Genomic DNA, 22,148 nt, shown 5'->3' with positions numbered 1-22,148 from the left:
GCCGGGAAGCTCATATATTTGTCTGGCTGAACCCTAGAAACACTGTGAACCCTTAGGATCGGTATACCAGTCTTCTTTCCATCCCTCCAATCCCAACTTCCTGCCTTATTTACATGTTCCTTTGTTCTGATCTGTTATTTTATGTAAAGTTGCTTTTTTATTTCTAGTTTGTCATTCTTTTATACATTTTTATAAAATTTTGCTATAGTTCTCTTGAATTCTTTGTAGACCCAAGATGGAAAGGACACACAAAAGGGGTAAATTTATAGTGTGCATTTTTTAGCTAATAGATCAGTCCACCTGCTCCTCCATGTCACTGTGTCTGAGGGCCTGCCATCTGACAATTATTGGAGTCTCTCAGACTTGTTGAATTTCTGAGTGCCCCGTGAAAGTGCAAAGAGTGAACTCTTCAAGTCTACCCCAGAAAACACTGGTGAAAAACAGGGCAAGGGTGTGTGAAAGGAGCCCGCGGTCAGGATGCTGGGGGCAGAGCATGCTTACAGGAGGAGGTAGGCCAGGGAGACACTGGTCATTCCCCTAGGCCCTCACCCAGGGGATGGACCAGGAGATGGACACCTGTGGGTGTGTGGGAAATGGACTCCAACCACCGGGAATCCGGTTCAAGTGCCAGCCCTGCCTCTTAGGAACATGGGACCTGAGCAGGCCACTTCCCCTCTGTGGTCCCCAGTTCCCTCCACCGAAAAGAAAGGTTGGCTGAGAGGGAGTCCACAGTGACGTCCAGCTTTGAAATGCTGACCGTGCTGCTTGGAAGAAGGGCCTGAGATGCACTTTGGAGCCCAAGAAGCCTAGACTGCCCGATTTCCGGCTAGCCCTGAGAGGGTGCACCCACTCAGAATAACTTTGTCCCTTGGCTTGGCAAGCACTCCCTTCTGGGGCACTTTCTTTAAAAGCTGCAAAGCTGGAGGAACCTGCCAGGGTGATCCTCCAGCTATTGCTGGGCAGCTCAGGTAGCTGTGCTGTGTCAGACGATGAGCACCCACAGCGAGGGCAGTGGCTTTAGCTTCTCCATGAAATGCAGGCTGCAGAGGTGGGTTAGCAGAGGAGCAAAAGCCATGACTGATGCCCCTCCTGGACACCTTCAGAATCCAGAGCCAGAGAGAATAAAACCTGAGGACCGTCTGCCTCTTGGAAAGCTCATCCCTGAATACCCACCAGCACTTCCTCCCGTAACAACCAGCCTTTGTCCTGTGGCATCCATGTCCGTTACCGGGTTGGACCCTCTGCAGGCCCGAGGCATCGCTGAGGCATGAACTGTTATCCATTTCCTAGGTTAGACAGTTGATCCTTAGGGAGTTAAAACCCTCTAGGAGGCACTCACAGAGCAGACTAGAGCCCAGGCTTCTTGGTCCTCAAAGGCCTGAACACCAGCCCCAGAAGCACAGCTGACATTCGACTCAACCAACAACAGTGTGAATGGAGGTGAGGGATGGATGGGGAGGGCCTGGCCGTTCAGAGCCAGGGGGCGTGGGTTCTGTTTGAATCTCCCTGGTTAACCTTCTAGGGATCTCACTGAGCTTCACAGTCGGAGCTGCCCAGGCTGTGGACGAGTCGCAGTAACCCTCTCTTCTCTTGTGTTGTGTCCTGTGTGTGTGTTTGTCATGTAGAAGCGCGTGAATCCCCTCCACGGCTCTGGATCTCCCACACGGGACTCAAGGAGAAGAGGCTGGACGGAGCCACCCACGGCATCCAGCGCGGCTCCTCTCCGCCAGGACCAGGGATGACTGGGCCATGCACACCGCCGTCGCCGGCCGTCGGCACTTCACATAGCACACAGGGGACTCCTGGGGGACCCCTCGCCACTGCCAACTGAGACGACACGATGGCAGCACTGACGCCCCTCATGACATTTCCACGACAGACATTCAGGCAGAAGGTGCTGGCGCATTTTCTGTCTGCAAAGTAGAGGGCCATGCCTCACCCACGTGAATAGCTCAAGCCCCCATGACTTGCTCTGAGGCTGCTCACAACCAGTGACACTTGCAAAAAACAAAAAACAAAAAACCCGACACCGTCCTGGGCTTGGCTTCCTCCGCTCTTGACCAATGTGGTTGAAGCCGGACGTCTCACCGGGACACTTGGATTCTCCGTAAATGCAGCCTGCCCTGCCCCTCCCTGAGTAGCACCGGCAGTCTCTGTGGAGGTCATGGATCCTGAACAAAGTGTCAAGGGCACCAAGAAGGCTGAGGGAAGTCCCCGGAAGCGGCTGACTAAAGGAGAGGCTGTTCAGGCCAGTGTTTCGGCCAGTGCCCCGTTCCCAGGGGGCGGCACAGGCACTACCCCCGAGGGTTCCCTCCAAGATCGCCCAGCCCCGCAGCCCTTCCCGGGCCCCTCGCCGGTTCTTAGGGAAGGCTCTCAGGAGAAACCGGGCCAGCAGCAGAAGCCCCTGCCCACGAGGCCCTCCATCGAAGCCTCCGTCCACGTCTCCCAGCTTCCACAGCACCCTCTGGCACCAGCATTCATGTCGCCTGGCAAACCTGAGCACCTCCTGGAGGGGACCACGTGGCAGCTGGTGGACCCCATGAGACCTGGACCGTCGGGCGCCTTCATAAGCACCGTGCTCCCTCCTCAGAGCCAGCTCCTCCCTCCCCATGCTTCCATCATTCCCGCCGAAGACCTGTCCGGCATCCCCAAAATCTTATTGCCCCGTGCCTCCCAGGTCCCCTTGAAGCCCACAGAAGAGGCCCCCAAGAAGGAGAGGAAACCCCAGAAACCAGGCAAGTACATCTGCCAGTACTGCAGCCGGCCCTGCGCCAAGCCCAGCGTGCTCCAGAAGCACATCCGCTCGCACACCGGCGAGAGGCCCTACCCCTGCGGCCCCTGCGGCTTCTCCTTCAAGACCAAGAGCAACCTCTACAAGCACAGGAAGTCCCATGCCCACCGCATCAAGGCCGGCCTGGCCTCGGGAGCGGGCGGCGAGCTGTACCCCCCAGGGCTGGAGATGGAGAGGATCCCGGGGGAAGAGTTCGAGGAGCCCACCGAGGGAGAGAGCACCGACTCGGAAGAGGAAACAACGGGCACCGGTTCGGCTCCCCCCGCAGAGCTGTCCCCCAGGCCCAAGCACCCGCTCCTGTCCAGAGGCCTGTACAGCTCTGGGAGCCAGGGCTCCAGCCACGAGCGCAGCTCCTTGTCCCAGTCCAGCTCTGCCCCGTCGCTCGAGGACCCCGCTCCCTTCGCAGAACCCTCCTCCGAGCACCCCCTGAGCCATAAGCCCGAAGACACCCACACCATCAAACAGAAGCTGGCCCTCCGGCTGAGCGAGAGGAAGAAGGTGATCGACGAGCAGGCGTTCCTGAGCCCGGGCAGCAAGGGCAGCACCGAGTCCGGGTACTTCTCCCGCTCGGAGAGCGCCGAGCAGCAGGCCAGCCCGCCCAACACCAATGCCAGGTCCTACGCCGAGATCATCCTGGGCAAGTGCGGGCGCATCGGGCAGCGGCCCGCCATGTTGGCTGCCACCTCCACCCAGCCGCTCCTGCCCCTGGCCTCCGAGGACAAGCCCAGCCTGGCGCCTCTGTCTGTGCCCCGGACGCAGGTCATTGAGCACATTACCAAGCTCATCACCATCAACGAGGCCGTGGTGGACACCAGCGAGATAGACAGCGTGAAGCCCCGGAGGAGCTCGCTGTCCCGGCGCAGCAGCATGGAGTCGCCCAAGTCCAGCCTCTACCGGGAGCCCCTGCCGGCCCATGGCAGCGAGAAAGCGAAGCCCGAACCTTCGTCGCTGATGAGCCTCCAACACCCGCCCAGCACCGCCCCCGCTGTGCCTCTGCTGAGAAGCCACTCAATGCCTTCTGCCGCCTGCACCCTCGGGACCCCCCACCACCCCTTCCGCGGTAGCTACTCCTTCGACGACCACGTCGCCGACTCCGAAGCCCTGAGCCGCAGCAGCCACACGTTGACCTCCCACCCCCGGATGCTCAAGCGCCAGCCGGCCATCGAGCTACCTTTGGGAGGGGAGTATTCCGAGGAGGCTGGGCCAAGCAGCAAGGACACAGCAGCCCCCAAACCCGCGGACGAGCCAGAACCCAAGGAGAGCGAACTCACCAAAAAGACCAAGAAGGGCTTGAAAACGAAAGGGGTGACCTACGAGTGTAACGTATGCGGTGCTCGGTACAAGAAGCGGGACAACTACGAGGCCCACAAGAAGTACTACTGCTCAGAGCTTCAGATCCCTAAGCCGGCGGTCTCCGCAGGTGCTTGTCATGTGTCTCTGGAAGCCGAGAAGGGTCCGGCCGAGCAGGAGCCCTGGTCCCAGGTGATGCATTATAAACTGGGGGCCACCTTGGAGCTCACACCACTGAGGAAGAGGAGGAAAGAGAAGAGCCTTGGGGACGAGGAGGAGCCGCCTGCCTTTGAGGCGACCAAAGGTCAGTTTGGCAGCCCCAGGCCATCTGATGCGGCTCGGAGCCTTCCCCCTGAGGCCACCAAGCCACCAGCAGAACCAAGTAAGTCAGCGCCCTCCCTGGAGGGAACCTCAGGCTTCCAGCCGAGGACTCCCAAGCCAGCGTCTGGTTCCGAATCGGGAAAGGAGAGGAGGACGACGTCCAAAGAAATTTCTGTCATCCAGCACACCAGCTCCTTTGAGAAGTCAGACTCTCTGGAGCAACCCGGTGGCTCGGAAGGGGAAGACAAGCCTACGGCCCCAGCCCCGTTCTCCTCGCCCCCGCCCACCCCGCACGGACGCCCAGCTCACTCCCTGCAGCCCAGGCTGGTCCGCCAGCCCAACATTCAGGTTCCTGAGATCCTGGTGACCGAAGAGCCCGACCGGCAGGACACAGAGCCCGAGCCGCCCCCGAAGGAGCCCGAGAAGACAGAGGAGTTCCAGTGGCCCCAGCGCAGCCAGACCCTCGCCCAGCTCCCCGCAGAGAAGCTGCCACCCAAGAAGAAGAGACTGCGCCTGGCACAGATGGCCCAGTCCTCGGGGGAATCCAGCTTCGAGTCCTCCTTGCCTCTGTCCCGCAGCCCAAGCCAGGAGAGCAGTGTCTCTGTGAGTGGGTCTAGCCGCTCTGCCTCCTTCGAGAGGGACGACCACGGAAAAGCCGAGGCCCCCAGGCCATCGTCCGACACACGCTCCAAACCCTTGGGCACGCACATGCTGACCGTCCCCAGCCACCACGCACACACCCGAGAGATGCGGAGGTCGGCCTCGGAGCAGAGTCCTGACGTTTCCCATTCGGCCCACATGACCGAGAGGCGCAGCAAATCGTTTGACTGTGGCAGCTTGTCCTTGGCAGGCCCTTCTGCCCCGGCCCCGGTGGCTCCAGCTGCCCCCACAGCCCCTGCAGCCCCAGCGGCCCCTCCAGAGAGAAGGAAATGCTTTTTGGTGAGACAGGCCTCCCTGACCAGGTTTCCAGAAACAGAGCTGGAGGCCACCCCCATGGGAAGACAGGAGAGTGAGGAGCCAAAGCCCTCATCCAGTAAAACTGTGGCCAAAAGCTCACTGCCCCAGGTTTCCTCAGCGGCCATCTCACACTCTGGGCACCCGGGAGGCAAAGGCCAGGTGCAGGACAGACCCCCACTGGGGTCCACTCCGCCCTTCACAGAAGCACTGCAGGTGCTCCACCACCCCATTGCCCAGCTGCCCCTGCATGAGAAACCATGTCTGCCCCAGCCCGTCTCCCTTTTCTCCTTCCAGCACCTCTTGCAGCACGAGCCAGGACAGTCTTCAGAATTCTTCTCCTCCCATTCCATGTCCAGCCTCCTCTCCTCACCGTATTCCATGCCCCCAATTCCTCCCTCCTTACTTCAAGCCCCGCCATTTCCTCTCCAACCTACTGTTTTGCATCCAAGCCAGCTTCACCTCCCCCAGCTCATGCCTCACCCTACCAGCATCCCCTTCCGGCAGCCCCCTTCATTTCTCCCCATGCCATACCCGTCCTCCTCAGCACTCTCTTCTGGGTTTTTCCTGCCTCTCCAATCTCAGTTTGCCCTTCAGCTCCCTGGCGATGTGGAAAGTCATCTGCCACAGATTAAAACCAGCCTGGCCCCGCTGGCAACAGGAACAGCTGGCCTCTCCTCCAGCACAGAGTATGGCAGTAACATCCAGCTGCCCCCCTTGCCTCCCCCATCCAGCTCCTCAGTGCCCATATCAGCCTCTCCATTGGCCCTGCCTGCCTGTCCCAATAACATGGTGTCCCTGGTTGTACCCGTCCGAATTCAGACCAACATGCCATCCTATGGGAGTGCCATGTACACCACCCTCTCCCAGATCCTGGTCACCCAGTCCCAAGGCAGTTCATCAAGTATAGCTCTCCCTAAGTTTGAGGAGCCCTCATGTAAAAGGACGACAGTGTGTGGGGCAGATGTGTACGAGGTCGGGCCTGGGTCAGTTGGAATAAGTGAAGAGCAGAGCAGAGGTTTCCAGTCTCCATACCTGAGAGTGCCTGTGACATTACCTGAAAGAAAAGGCACTTCCCTGTCATCAGAGAGTGTCTTGAGCCTGGAGGGGAGTTCATCGACAGTGGGGGGAAGCAAACGTGTCCTTTCCCCAGCTGGCAGCCTTGAACTTACCATGGAAACCCAGCAGCAAAAACGGGTGAAGGAAGAGGAGGCTTCCAAGGCAGATGAAAAACTGGAACTGCTAAAACCATGCAGTGTGGTGCCTACCAGCACTGAGGATGGCAAGAGACCAGAGAAATCCCCCATGGGTAGCCAGAGCCAGGTCAGGAGGGAGCTAGAATTGCTGTCCAGCTTGCCCACAGATCCATCTGACCCAAAGGAAATTACTCCCCTTCCTCACCCTACACTGCCCCATGTGACAGCTCCAGGCTCAGAGGCTTTGAAGGAATATGTGCAACCATCTGGTAAACACCACCGAAGAGGATTGCCCACCCTGAGTGTGAAGAAAGAAGATTCCAAGGATCAACCTGACCTCCCTTCACTGGCACCTCCCAGCTCACTTCCTCTGTCAGAAACATCCCCCAGACCAGCCAAGTCTCAAGAAGGTACGGACTCAAAGAAGGTACTGCAGTTCCCCAGCCTCCACACAACCACTAATGTCAGTTGGTGCTATTTAAACTACATTAAGCCAAATCACATCCAGCATGCAGATAGGAGGTCCTCTGTTTACGCTGGTTGGTGCATAAGTTTGTACAACCCCAATCTACCAGGGGTTTCCACTAAAGCTGCTTTGTCCCTCCTGAGGTCTAAGCAGAAGGTGAGCAAAGAGACATACACCATGGCCATAGCTCCGCATCCTGAGACAGGAAGGCTCGTGCCATCCAGCTCCCACAAGCCCCGCATGACAGAGGTAAGCTCAATCTTATCTTTTTTCTCCCCACTGATTTTTAAAGTCTTTGATGAGCTTTTAAAGCCACATTTTACTCAGGTCCCATTTGCAGAGCTAGTGCCAGATGAGTGGGTAGATTTTGTCTCTGTCAGCTGGGTCTGGTCAACTTACCAGGAAACATTTATTGGGTTCCTTTGTCAGTGTGTCCCTCATGCAATCAGAATAGATACATTTCAGTGAAGTAAACTTTAAAGTGATACTGCTTTCCCATTGGCTGCTATTGTAAAATCACAAACACAATCTCAGCCAGGAAAAAAACAATTCTCCAAAAGACTGGAAAACTTGACTGATGGAAATGCCTACAATAATTATAGAACTTTATGTCAATCCATCGTATGTTTTTCCTGTCCTGTTAGTCTTCTCCTGCTTTTCTTATACTCTATATCTACTGTTTCTGTTCTCTGACACAACTTGAAATATTCTTATTTCCAGAGAGTCTAGAATTTGACACAAATCCTAATATAGTCTTTTCTCTAGGATAACAGCTAAACCTGGGATGCAATTTCCCTCTTTACCAATAGGTGGCAATGTCACTTAGAGCTTGACCCATCTACGCTGTGTGGTAGCACCTAGCCCCACTAAGGGTACAATTTACTTTCATTGCCTCTGACCTGAGGTTGCATCCATCAGGAAATATATAAAATGAATGAATCCCTACAAGCTCAGTAAGTTTGACATTTGATAGATGGCACCTTCAGACCCTGACAAGGCTGCCCAAGGACTCAGGCCATGATGTTTTATGCTGACTTGGCATTTGTGAAATATTATAATAATTGGTCTGTTGATTGAGCAGCCTCACTGTGCCAGGCACTGTGCTTGCCCTTGAATCCACTCAATGCTCATCTCCACTTCTGAGATAGCAGGATCATCTCCATTCTACAGATGAGAATTAGAGGGTGAGAAAGGGCAAGGTCACATGGCAAATATTTGGCAAGCCTAGAATTTGAACTCAGATCCATCTGACTCCAAAAAGTCTACTTTACTTTTTTCAATTATTTGAGGAAAGAAAACCTTAAAGTGTGTCCTCAGGTGCTTTAGCCAAATCAGGCAGAAATCTACTAAACTAAATTCATATTATAGACAAATGAACAAAATCATGTTCTATAACTTTCCTATATTCATACTCTCCTCTTTATCCTTGAGTAAATTTTGTGCATTTGAATTTGTTTTTAGATCAGCTGGATATTCTCACAAGACTGTTTCCCAAATTTATTCTCTAAATGCCCATGTCAATCTACAGACATCTCTAAATGAGATTTCTACTTTTGCAATAAACATCATTACTGACTTGCTCTCCAGTTTCTTTTAATAGCTACATGTACTCCCCTGACACTGTTGTAATTATGTTTATACTTATAACTATTGATACTTGTGCAATCAGGTACTGTGCTAAACTTTACTTTTATCCCCACAACCACCTTGTAAGTTAGGGTACTCTATGACCATGTTATGGATGAGGAGGCAAAGCACAGATAAGTTAGGCAACTTTCACAGGGCCACAGAGTGAACGGCAGAGCCTGGATTCAAAGCTAGATCTCATTCCAAAGCCCTCTCGGATGGTCTGGACTGCCTCTCTGTTTTAATGACCGGATATTAAAAGGCCATTCAATAAAAAGGAAGAGTTAATTTGGCTTAATTGGATTGGGCAGTCATCAGATTGAAATTTGAAATTCTTAAAATGAGGTGAATCCTGCAAAAAAAATTTGGAATATTTCACTTGGCTCGCTGGCATGTTTCCTGCCAGCATGCAGGGGCACTCAGCTTCCCTGGTTCTTAGCCAACTGCCTTTCTGCTCAGCCCCATCACATGCTGTTGGGGCAGGTGTGGTAGCTGGCATGGGGACTGCAATTCTTATATTTTCCCAGCACCAGGACATACAGTTGCTTCTCCCGCTGGCTGTAAGCAGTGCAATTTCTTTATGACAGTGGCATGAAGTAGCATGATAATCTCATTCTCGACACTGCAGGCTCCAGCTGCCAGCCCAGCATCAGGGCTCCGTATTCAAGGGTGGGCCACCCCCTGCTGCTATTCGGGGGGTCTAAACAATATATTCTCTTTTGACAAGGGCTTGGAAAGCCTGACCGTCTGTTTGTGAAATAAGCCACAGGGTCCCATGAAACACATTTTCACCATATACCACATTACTACAAAAATTGAGTTCATTTCATCAATTTATCAGAATACAAATGCTTCCCCCTTTGCAGAAAGCAACAAGTTAATATGAAATAATAATAGCATTTAACTCAGAAACAAATGACAGGCTCACCTGAGTTTCGTAAGCAAAACTAGGGTGCTCTGAGTCAGTCCCAGGTCAGATATAAACTGAGGAAACCCAGATATCAAAGGCAGTATGTGTGAGCAGGAGAGAGTGTCCATGTTGGTCATGAGGTCCTGAACCAATCGATTGTGCCTCGGGCACTGGAGGAAAACAGATCTTTCCTAATGGAATTGCCGGGTCTCACTTATCTAATTAAAGTGTTGCATGAGATAAAAATACAAATAAAAATATGTCCTCATCCAGCCAGCTCTCGCCACTAAGGCCTGTGGAAGAGAAAAGCTTCCCTCGATGAACAGCCCAGAGCCTGCCCACCCTCAGGTGCATGCCTTCAGTGCTCACACAGCCTCTCTAGCCCAGCTCTGGGAGGCCCTGTTGGTCAGGGCCTTCAGGAAACCTGCGTTCTGCTCCCAGCAGTGCCCTTCACCTGCTGGATGACCTTGACTGTCTGATCTGTAAAAGAGAATTAAACTAGTTCAGTGGTTGGCAAACCGCAGCTCGAAAGCCACTTGCAGCTCTTTGGCCTCTTGAGTGTGGCTCTTCCACAAAATACCACGGCGTGGGCGAGTCTATTTTGAAAAAGTGGCCCTAGAAGAAGTTTAAGTTTAAAAAAAAAAATTGGCTCTCAAAAGAAATTTCAATCATTGTACTGTTGATATTTGGCTCTGTTGACTAATGAGTTTGCCAACCACTAGACTAGTTCATCTCCACAAGCAGAGTCTTCATTTATTAGTGCAGCATTCCTTATGTGCCCTCACTGAGAGGCAGGCCCTGTTTTGGGTGCTGGCCTGACTGAAGGGGCCAAGATGAGCACCTGTCCCCAGCGCCTTTCTTGCCAGTGTAAAAGAAAGAGCGAACTGGTCTTCCCATGGAAAAGACCTGGCCAGAGTCCTCGTTGTGACACCGACTGACCCCATGGCCTTGAATAAGGGATGCCACCTCTCTGGGGTCAGCTTCTTTCTTTCTGTAAAGTGGGCTTACAGCACCTCTTCATGGGGCAGAGTGGAGATTAAGCCAACCCCGATTGAGTGTAAGCAAGCAATGCCATTGAAGACATCGTTCCCTTATTACCCATGTAACCGGCAATGGTTTTGTCCCTCCTGTGGTGGACCAGGTTCGCCTCCCTTCGCTGGTTTCCCTGGAAGGCCAGAAAGATGTAGCTAGAGTGGAGAAGGAAGAGGAGACAAGAGGGAAGCCCGAGGAGGATGCTCCCGCCTCCAAGAGAGGGGAGCCAGCGAGGGTCAAAATCTTCGAAGGAGGGTAAGAAGCACGTTTGGCTTGCAATGTCTGCTCCCTATGGAGTCAGAGGTCGCGCCCAGCTGGCCAGAGGGCTGGGGTGGACCCACCTGCATTCCGTCCGAGATGGTGAATGTCTCAGACGCAGGGCCGTGCCTCCCAGCAGATGCCACCACTGTGGGATGTGCAGGCCACCTCTGTTTGGGGACATCAGCTGCTCGGTGGGGGGTGGGCACACTGGGTGTTGCAGGCTGGTGGGCCTGAGTCTTTCTCCAGCCCCTCAGTGTGTCGGTGCCGGCAGGTTCCCAGTCCTGCACTGGGATTGATAGTGTGTCTCCCGGGTCTGCTCAGACTGCCTTTTTGGTATGTTCTCAAAAAGTCACCTGTCTGTCCAAACAGCCATCCTGGTACACCTGTGTCCCACAGGGCACTCACGCTCTGCCAACCAGGCGGTTTGCAGCGCCTTGTATGTGCCACATGTTTACACCAGCCTCTGTGCCAAGTGGCCAGGGTGTAAATAGTGGATGAGGGCTCATCAGTTGGTAAATATTTAGTATCTCATCCCTGGATTTCACCTTGGGAACCTAACGATGCAAACATCTCAGAACTCACAGTGGGCTCTGAAGGTGTGCCTTGTCTCAGATTGGCTTTGTGGGCGTTCTGTGCGAGCTGTGTTCTGTGTGGCCACATGTTTGCTCCCTGGGATGTGGGTGTCTGTAAGCGGGTCCCGTGGTGTCTGTCTTTAGGGTCCTGTGTCTGTGTCCCCAGTGTTCTCGATACGGCTCTCGTCTCTCCCAGTCCTAAAGGACAACGGCATGAGGAAAACTACCTCCCAAGGGTGGCAGCCCCCACCAGCACGCGGTCACCAGGGCCTGCAGTTCTCCAGCATCTGTAGGTGCCTAACTCACAAAGTCAGAGTGGGAGGTGCGGGTCCCCATGGGGCACCCTCCCGCGGCCCTGACCAGCAGGGAGTGTCCAGAGAAGGGGTGTTTGGAAATGAGACTTGGGGAGTTGGGTTGTCCCAGTGGCAGGGAGGGGGTCAGGGATGGCAAACACCCTGAAGTGTTGGGGCACCTCCCACTGGGGAGAAATGTCCTGGAGTTCTAGCAGCAGCTCCATTGAGAGCCACTAGTCCAAATGGCTTTAAACTCTGACTGGTGCTCCTTCCAAGGGAGGACCAGTGTCCTCCCTGCTATTTGGTTAGAGCGCCCTCGTGTGGCTCTGTGTCCTCACAGCATTGGGTCCTTGGAAGGCCATGTAGGAATTCATCCGATGGTACATCTGGACTTGCCTCCTTCCCTCTGTCCTTGCCTCCTTCCCTCTGTCCGTGGGGCCCAGGGCGGCTGGTGAGCGTGAAGAGCTGAGAGACAACAGCCTCCAAAATCCCGGTTCCCAGGAGGCTCCCTGTGCCTTGTCCCTCAGGGAGCCTGAGCTCTGGGAGGGCAGCTGGCAGGAGCCTCTCCCACCGCAGTTGGTTCATAGCTCCAGCTACTGGCTGAAGTCTTGGCCACAAAGTCTGCCTCCGGATGAAAGATGAAAGGTTACACCTGAGTGCCCTCTCCTCTTCCTACAGCCCGGGCATCGGTCCGCACTCCTCCCCACCCACCCTAGCCCCACCATCCCATTCAGGCTGTCAGTCCCAGCTCTGTTTCAGAGTCTGTCTCTCTTTCCAGGTTATCCGTGCCCCAGAGCAGCTCTCCCACTTACCTGTGTCCCACCCGTCAGTCCCCTTCTCCTCCCGCCGTTTCCTCCTCCGCAGAAGTGGGTAGTCACATAGTACTTTGTAGATGGTCAGAGGATGCTATGCCACCTGTGTAAAGGCCACATTTCTGGGCTCGGGGGATTTTATACTATTACGTCCATCTCTCCTGTCTCCCTCCAGGTTAATCTCACTCTGTTCTGTCACCTGTGAAAAATATCCTTATGCTCTCAACAGGTCACATCCAATTTTGCACTTTGGGGGATTAGGTGGTGTCACCGGTCAAACCCTCCTGCAACCCAGCTGTCCTCTCCGAGTCCCGCTGTGCCTCCCACCCCCACTGCATTCATGGTTCTCTTGGGGCTGGTATGACCCCAGGAGTGTTGGGGATGTGGGGTGAGCGTGTTTGGGTTATCACATAACGGGAGCACTTCTGGTATCTCATGGACAACCATCCATATAGCCAACCCGAGAACCACTGTCCCATCCCAATGTCTCAGGTGTCCCCCGCCCAAAACACCTAGTGAATCCTTCAGGCACACCCATCTGAGCTCCCAAGGTTTTGCCTCAGATTCATTTATTCCTTTTTTCTTTCTTTCTTTTCTTTTTATTTTTTAACACAGCAAGCATTGCGTTGCATTCCAGCACATTTGACAAGGGTGTGCATGGGGTTCTGCTCCTAGGAATCACTGAGTGATCTAGGCAGGGGGGTGGGAGGGGAGCGCCTGAGAGAGGAAGAGGGGGATGGCGACTTGTGTGCTGGCTCCTCAAGCTTCCCTCCCTCAGCTTCTGCTCCAGGCCAGGGGCCAGAGCAGCCCAGGGCCCCTCCTGCCTCGGACGCAGCGGGCAGTGCAGGCCTGCCATGTGCTGGTGAACCAGACAGACATGAGAGACAGCGCTGACGACTCCAGTGGGTTTAACCTAGAGCTGAACTTCTTTTCACTCAACAGTGTTTCTGAGATGTATCCCTGTTGATCCATAGAGATGTATGATGTCAATCCATGAAGATATAATTCATAGCGGTGAGATACAAAAGTGGACGCTGCATGAGCCCAACAATGACAAGTCTATTTATCGCTAGTCAGCTACTCACTAGTCACCTTATTCTCCTCCTTGACCTCCAACCCAGGAATTGATAGTTAGTTAACCCACCCATCAAGGAGGAGCTATTTATTCAGTGCTTTATGGGTGCTCTGTGCCAGAAGATATAGCCAGGCGGTAAGCTGCGATTCTGGCCTCCTGGTGCAGAGGACAGTACAAGTCTCGGTGCTGAGGTGTGGACTGCCAGTATTGGGAGGCTTACAGCAGGAAGGGACCCACCTGGGGCAGAAATAATCAGAGGGAGCTAGGCCTGGGAGGCTGGGTGAGATGGGGACAGGTAGGGAGGAAAGGTAGGTTGGTTGGCAGTCTGAGCGTAATGAGGACTCATGTACCTGGTCAGTTGGACTGATTTCTGCTGGCCTTGAGTGTTCTCTCTTGTCAATGTCATTCGTCTCCTTGATTTTAAACCTCATCACTGTCCCAAGGACACTAAATCTGGGTCTCCAGCTAGGACCTCACTCCTGAACCTAGACCCTTGCTTCTTCTGCCTCCTGGGCACCTTTGCCTGGGAGATCCAGGGCACCAAACTCAGCATGTGCCAACCTCACCCTCCCGATGTCACCAACAGCATCTTCTTCCACATCTAGATCTCAGACGATGCACCCCGCTCCTCATACTCAAAACCTAGTGTCATCTTGGATGCTTTCTTCTCCCCTGTCCTTCCTCTTCCTATTAGTCCCTAAATTCTGGTGTCTACACAAGGTGGTCCATGATTTGGATGTGGTTTCTTTTCATTCCATGTGCTGTGGCTCTGGTCTCCCTCTCTCCGGAGTCCCATGTTGGTACCCCTGAGTGTCTTTGATTGTGGTTCTGCCTGTGCCATGCCTCTGTTCCAGGGTCTCTGTGGCCGCCTCACCTATAGCATCTAGTGAGAGCTCAGCCTGCTCTTTCAGGCCCACCTCTGACCTGCCCCTGTGTGCTTCACCTCTGTGTCTGCTGGGGCTGCCCATTGCCAAACCCTATTCAGCCTTCAAAGGGCAGTACTCAACCTCTTTCCTAGCTAACCTCCTAGGTCCCTTCACACCCCTAGTTTTAATAATGTTGGTGCTAGAATCCATTCCTATCTTCCCCCGATCCCCTCCTGACTTGGATCCAAGGGCCATGCTTCGTGCACACCGTGTATGATTCCTATTTATTGCCTTGATTTCCCGGTGTACACACCCATCTCTTTCCCCGTCCACACCTGGGCAAAGCCTCCGTTTCCCAGGCAGCCTCTGGGAGGCCCCATCAGGAATGTGCTGGCTCTCTCGCCTTTGCCTTGGTCATTATAGAAGGGCTCCTTTGTCAGGAATGTTGTTTCCACATAGACAAAGTTATATTGTTCATTGAGGGCGGTGCCTATATTGTCCTAACTCAAGTTCACTTGTTGCAAGGAAAGATGGGAGCTCAGCCAAAAGGGCTGGTGTGGAAGAGGAACTTGATGGAAACTACCTGGATTCCAACAGTAGTCATCCAGGCCCAGCTGGGGGTGGGAGAAGGGGTGGGAGACATAGACCAGGCCAGCAGGGAGTGGGGGAGGATACCCATAAAGGAGGCCATGGACAGGGGCAGGGAAGGACTGCGTTTAGAGTGGCAGCCCATCCTTAACTTAGAATTGGAAAGCATAGCCGAAACCGGTTTGGCCCAGTGGTAGAGCATTGGTCTGCAGACTGAAGAGTCCCGGGTTCGATTCCAGTCAAGGGCATGTACGTTGGTTGCGGGCACATCCCCGATAGGGGGTGTGCAAGAGGCAGCTGGTCGATGTTTCTCTCTCATCGATGTTTCTAGCTATCTCTCTCCCTTCCTCTCTTTAAGAAATCAATAAAATATATTAAAAAAAAAAAAAAGAATTGGAAAGGAGGGCAATAGAACAGAAACCCAACAGTGGGCTGGGCCAGGGAGTGTGGGATAGGGTGACTCCTGGGCATGGGTTGCCTAGGACTGCCCCCAAGCCCTTCAGGCCTTTAGCAGAAAGATTCCATGCCAGACCCTGCCAACTTCATGACTCAGGTGCTGAGCTGAGGGAGGACCATCCTGTCAGAGGGCATGGATGCCATCCCTTCTCATGCATCCCAGCACACCCCAACACCTCACTCCAGCCACTGCCTCCCTGCTGATCATTCCACTCAGCATGTTCAGACTTAAACTATCCCGCCTTTAGACTATCCCCAAATAAAAATGTCCGATGTTAAACAGTCTAGTTAGGTTGACACTGCTGACCTAGCATCTTTCTCCTGGTGCTCAAAGGACTTCCCGGGGAACACTCGCTCCAGACGTTAGAGGAAGCTGGTTGTGTCACTAAGAAACCCAAGTCACTGACAGGGGAAGAAAAAAAAAGGGGGGAAAAAAAGAAAGACAATGTCAAAAGCGAAATGGGAAAGAAAGAAGACATATTGATTGCGGGGCAGACTGAGTGTCTGAGTAGCTGGGACCAGAGTCCCGGGAGCCTGAGGACTGTCAGGGAAGACCTAAATGCATCCCATTAAAATTTAAAGGAGGATCCATTCCTTCACCAGGCACTGCCTCCCCTTCCTGTAGGGGGTCTCAGGCAGCAGGGGCTCAATGCTGAGAGGAGGGATGCAGGAAGTGGAGTCCCCACCCCACACATGGTGGCCCAGAGGGCGGAGCTCAGCGGCAGCCAGGGTGTCCTCTGGGCTTGGACAGGACAGCGTGTGCCTGAGTCCCGCCTTCCATCCTACCCTGGAGTCAAATGGCAGCAGGAGGAAGCTGGCTTCTCCCCTTCTCTCCTGTAGGAGAAGCAGCCTTCTCTCTCTCTCTCTCTCTCTCTCTCTCTCTCTCTCTCTCTCTCTCTCTCTCTCTCTCTCTCTCTCTCTGTGTGTGTGTGTGTGTTTATTTTTATAAAAATTACACATGTGCAGAATTTGAGGATGCAAATCTTTCCACAACCTTTTTATGAAAAACAACAGCACCCTTTCTCTTCCCTGCATTTCCTCCCCCCCATGTCAGAAACCACCCCTTTCATCTCTTCTGGACTCACCTTGCCACCTCCACTTCTCTCAGCGATGTTTCTGGGTCACGGCTTTTCAGCTTTAGGCATTGAAAAGCCACACGAGAGCCTTTTCACCCTCCACATCCCCTCTCCCATCTTCTCGCCCTCTCATTAGAGTGGTACCCTGTGCAAGTCACAGCTAAGCCATGTCATGAACTCCGGCCACTTTCTCTATCCCATACAACTTTTCTATTTTCACTCTGGATACTAATTGTGTGTGTGTGTGTGTGTGTGTGTGTGTGTGTGTGTTTTCTTGGAAATTTTAGTTTGTAAAGATTGTCCCTCAAATAGCAATATCAGATGTTAACAGTCTAGTTAGGTGGACTCTCTGAACTGGCCTAGCATCTTTCTCTGAGTACTCAAAGGACTTTCCAAGTCTAAGTGAAGTTAGGACACTTCAGTGAAGCTAGTTTTCTAAGCTTCACTCAGTTCTCTAGCATCTATTACTGATTTGGCCCCCAAGTCCTCACCTCACCAGCACCTCCCTCGGGCATTCAGAAGCATCGGCTGCTCTGTGAATCCCATCTTGCTGACCCTCAGTCCCTTCCTGGTCAGCGGCTCCAGGCTCCACGGGCCTCGGCCTGGCACACAGCTACCCTCGCGGTCTCCCTGCGCCTCACCCTGAAATGCCCTTTCCTTGTGGGATCTCCTTTTTCTGGAAAGGATGTCCTCCCCTCCCTCAGTTTATTCCTCATTTTCACAAAGATTCCATGCCGCCCAGTCCCTCCACAGTGTGGTCTTTCTGAAAAAGGTCCAGGAGAGGTTAGTTTTCTGGCATTTACCGTGACTGACAATGCCGGGAAGGTCTTCACTGTCGCCATGGATTGAAGTGTAGGATTCACGTTGGGAATGACTTTTCATAGATTTTGAAGGCATTGCGCCCATGACATTGATCCATTCTCATTCCCATTTGATTGCAGGCTCGGGTGGAGGCTGTAAGCCAGGGGGGTCTTTGATGGCCGTGTGGACAGTAGTTCAGAAGGGAGAGAGGTGGACGTTAGTTCCAATTCTATAATGGGAGAAACAAGAGCAAAGAAGAAAAATGGCACGTGGGTTGTTGGGCAGATGGAGGGTCCGACTGAGGTTGAACATGAGCCCATTGGAGTTTATTAGCCGCAGATAACTGCAAATGTACCTTTGCCATCTTTGGGCATTGTTTGAAGTGGGGCCTCCAGGGAGGCACGGGGTGTGAGCATGGAGCTGGAGATGTGGGGAAGAAGCGTTTCCTCGTTCGCTTGGAGGAGGTGGGAAGGAGTTGGCCTTGGAGTTGGAGGCCTGACTCTGCCATTACTATGCCTGAGACCTGGGGCTCTTCCCGAACCTCAGTTTCTCATCCGCCGTGGGGTTTGGGTGAACCCTCTCTGACGTGACCTGTGGGATCCTTTCTGCTCCCATCATCAATGAGTTGTGTCAGCTCCGCGCTCAGCACTGGAGATGCTCTCGGAGACCAGAGACTGTCGGCAGGAAGGCCAGGGCGAGGCAGCCGTGGGGCTGCTATATGCCCCAGTCTCTCCCTGAGGAGAAGCTGGCCTTTCCTAAGGATCAGAGAACCCAACCCATGCTCACGGGCAGGGGCCCGCCTTGGGCAGGGGCCTTTGACGGGGTGCCCAGCCCAGAAGAGACAACTCGGGGGAGAGCTGGGGAGGATTTCCTTTTGTAGCACAGGGTTGGGTATTGCATATTGACTGGTCTGAACACACAGGTGAGGGGGTGAGATGCACAATTTATTCTAAAGTGGCCTCACAGCTTAGAATAAGGAGCAAATGGCTCTATCCCCAAGGTTTGGAGGAGGGGTCCCAGTGGGGGTCTGTTCCCCCAAGCATCAGCAGCTCCTTGCTGCCCAAGGCTGAAGGCCCAGCCCCAGGTGGCCTTCCAGCGACCGCATCTTGCCGCCTGGCATTTGCCAGGCCTGGCGCCTCCCATCGTGCTCCTTGAGGTCTCTGGGTGCCGTTCTTCCCTCTGGAGGTGCAGGTGCCTCTCGGGACCATGGTGAATGCCCAATAATACCAGGCATGTGGAAACACTTGCCCCGAGCTTGGCACATCCATCCCACCCACTGCTGGTCGGAGGGAATGAGTGGCATTGCTCACTGCCTGCCCTCCACAGGGAGCACCTCGCTCAGGTCAGCAGGAGAACCAGACCTGGGTTCAAATCCTGGCTCTTCTACAGATTAGAACATCACTTAACCTCTCTGTGGCTCAGTCTTCTGATCTGGACAATGAGAATAACAGTACCTAGGTGTTACAGTTGTTGAGAATGAAAGAAAGCCATGTTTGTGTAAGTACCTGACACAGTGCCTGGCTCCTAGTAAGGTGACCTCTTATTCGATCATGAATGATCCATATTTATGTGTATGATCACCTCTGCAAGGAAAGGGAACACTCCTGGCACCTCAGTGAGCGCTCTGTGGACGGGCACCGACTCTGAAGCCAGGTCCTCTGTGTGGGTCTGCCAGAGTGGCCGGCTGCTCTTGGTAGATCGTGTAACTGCTGTGTGCCTCCGTTTCTTCATCAGTAAGATGGAGACGATAACAGTAATTACATCTCAAAGGGTTTTCATGAGGACAAACTGAGATGCCACGTGTAAAAAACGTACAATGCTTGGCACATACTAATCACTTCCTAAAAGTCTAAAGTGGCTATTATTATGAAAGAGTCCCTAAAAATCGTTTGATCCAAACGCCTCACTTTGCTAATGAGGGAACTGGTCCAGAGAGGTATTAGCGCACCGCTTTACCCCTACACAAAACATACCAACAGGGGGAAGGGAGGAAGGGCTGTGTATGTGTGTGTGTGTGTGGGGGGGGGGGTTGCGCATGCGTGTGGTCCTTTGGCTCAAGAAGTCACACAGCGTGGACGGGTTGGGCGCCTCGGGTTGAGGAAGGTAGTCTCACACATGGTAGACCAGGCATGAGGAGTTGAGCCTGACCGGGCAGGGGAGCTTGGCTGTGGCCTGGGCTGGAAGAAACGCATTGAGGAGTTCAGAGGGGAGGGGATGTGGCATTGACAACTTGCTCTTAAACAGTCTCAGGGGGAAAAATAATTTGTTCCCTATATGTTCGATTTTGCTGTGTCTGTGATTGCGAAATAAGAACTAAAACAAACAAACAAACAAACAAAAACAAACAAACAAACAAAAAAAAACAGAGAGAGAACCAGTTTGGCTCAGAAGAAAGGAGTCCTGGGAGGCCAGGAACCAAGGGAGGTGTTTAACAGGCACAGATGCTGTCAGGGCCAAGAGAGGGAGCTAAGGGCGTCAGACCAAGGAAGGAGCGGGGCCGGAATTCGAAGCAGGATTTGGGGCCTGTGCAGTGGACCGGTGTCATCTGTCACCAGGGGTGGCCTGCAGACCACAGGATGGCCCAGCTGCCGGGATAGTTGGGGGAGTGTTTCCGGGGAAGAGCAGCCAGCAGAGGACAGATTGGGCTGGAGCAGGGCAGCAGGGCTGGTGTGCCAGGCAGGCAGGCTCCCAGGAACAGGGTGGCAGCAGACAGCACCCAGAACAGGAGCCAAAATGAGCCTCAGGCGGCCTGGGAGAAGCCAGGCTGTGAACGAGGCCTCATGACCTGCTGGTGCGTACGGCTGGCAGACGGAGGCCAGAAGGCGGCCAGCCAGGGATGGAGCAGGTCTGGGAGCTGGAGCCAGGAGCAGGCAGGGCATCTCCCCGGGGAAGGTGGCAAGGAGTGGAGGCAGCTGGCAGGGGCCGGAAGGGCCAAGGAGGCTTGTCCACGGGCTGTGTCGTTCAGCCGGGGCCAGAGAGGAAAGTGCAGTGGCCCAGTGGGGGCCAGGTGGGGTGCAGGCTGGCTCAGAAGGAAGGGGTCACCCCCTAGCAAAGAGGCGGAGACCAGTTCCCACGGACTCTCAGGGTGTCAGCAGATCCAGCAGCTGGACTGCCTCAGATCCATCTCTCGGAAGCTTCTGCGACTGCTTAGCTTGCAAGCTGGGGACCAGGCTCAGAGCCATGACCTCCTGCGGTTTGTAACCTGCTGGTGGTGGCGCTCTGTGGACTCTGGGTTTTCACCATCACGTGAGTGGTGAAGCCCTTCCAAGGGGGAGGGCTGGGGGTGTGCCTCCTCCTCCTGTCCAGTGGTGGGGAGGGGGGCTCTGTGGGGCTGAGGGGGGGGGGGGCTTGAATAAGACTGGGCCACAGGTTGAGCAGAAGCCCAGAAGCTCCCACTGGGGCTGGAAGGGACAGCAGTGGCATGGACTGGGGCCACCTGTCAGCCCACCAGCAGGAGGCCATTCCCTGCTCCGACTCCCCCAGGGTGTTTTCGGGGTCTGGTGCTGAAAAGAGCAATCATGGATGTCCCCATACTGGTCCAGGCTCTCTTCCTTCCCCCGTTTAGGGGCTAATGCCTTTCATCTGCCCCATTCTCCTGGAGGACCCAAAGGTTAAGGTCAGGGCAGGGGCTGCTGTGAAGGTAGTGGGGCTCTGTCTGGGGTCCAGCAGAACAGGACAGCATGCTCGTTCAGGCCTCATCGAAGGGGGAGCCCTCCCCTCTCTTCCTTGGGCTTCCTGTCCACAAGCCAGGGAGGCCCTCTCAGCTGGGGAGGCACACAGAGGCAGCAAGCTCGGCTGCCCCGGCTCCCTGGGTTCGGGGGGGGCTCTGGCAGGAGAAGCCCAGCCTCCTCATCTTTCTCTCCGGTCTGACAATGAGACAGATGTTGGGATGGGGCTCCAGCGCTGGGTCTCCACGGGAGGCCCCGAGTGAGGAAATAGAGGGTTCAGCAGGCTCCCAGGGGCCTGGGCAGGCTCTCAACACACCTGTTAACCAGGGGTTGGGGGACAGGCTCTCTCCTCTTGAAAAGTCATTGTGTGCAGACACTCACCATCTCACCGTGTTTCCTATGCTGAGTCATCCTTCCGGGAATTCCTCACGTCTCCCTCCCTCCGTCCCTTGGCTGTTAACCCCCGGCCTGCCTCACAGGTTCTCTGTGTCTGCAGCTCTCTGGGTGACAGCCTCCCACAGGCTGGGACGCAAATCATCGGGGTGATTTCAGTGGCGCCCGGACAAATGCTCCTTATTTCAATGTCATGGTTCCATTTTAATGTGTTAGGATAATGTAGCCTCCATGGGAGCTATGACTTCCTGACTGTGAGTCCTCAGGAGGAGGCTGTGTTAGGGCAGGAACCCAGGCGCACTCTCCGCCGGCCTGCCTCTGTGCTCAGGCCTTGTCCGTCCCCCCCCCCCCCCCCAACACACAGACACACCCAACACACACACACACACACACACACACACACACACACACACACACCCCTACTGCGCACCCTCCAGCCCATCTGTAGTAACTGCAGCCGTATCCTACGGAGGGTCAGCTGTGCCCAGGTACAGACTAGAAACTAAGCAGCTCTTAGCCACTGGCCCCCAGGCATGGATCGGCACCTGGTTTATACACGCATTTCATCGGCTGTGATGGTAAACAGCTCTGGGCAGCATCCCCTCTGGCTTCTGCGCACACAGCCCCAGAGGGCGCTCCCGAGCCCCGCTCTACCTGGGCACCTTCCTCTTCCCCCTCCACTGCCCGCAGGACACCCGCTA

General features: G+C 54.3%; 1 protein-coding gene across 7 annotated transcripts in view; it reads left to right on the top strand.

The window, feature by feature from the left end:
• HIVEP3 (HIVEP zinc finger 3) overlaps positions 1-22,148 on the top strand; it is a 98,408-nt gene that overhangs the window by 58,080 nt on the left and 18,180 nt on the right. For all 7 annotated transcript variants that reach the window (XM_036448509.2, XM_036448508.2, XM_036448516.2 and 4 more), the window contains exons 3-4: positions 1,626-7,267; positions 10,696-10,841. In XM_036448509.2, coding sequence (XP_036304402.1) covers positions 2,165-7,267; positions 10,696-10,841 — 5,249 coding nt within the window. In that variant the 5' untranslated portion in view covers positions 1,626-2,164. The remainder of the gene's footprint in view (positions 1-1,625; positions 7,268-10,695; positions 10,842-22,148) is intronic.

The sequence above is a fragment of the Pipistrellus kuhlii genome, unplaced genomic scaffold, assembly GCF_014108245.1.
Source record: "Pipistrellus kuhlii isolate mPipKuh1 unplaced genomic scaffold, mPipKuh1.p scaffold_m20_p_2, whole genome shotgun sequence".
Classification (NCBI taxonomy): domain Eukaryota; kingdom Metazoa; phylum Chordata; class Mammalia; order Chiroptera; family Vespertilionidae; genus Pipistrellus; species Pipistrellus kuhlii.
This window is presented reverse-complemented; position numbering and strand designations above follow the sequence as displayed.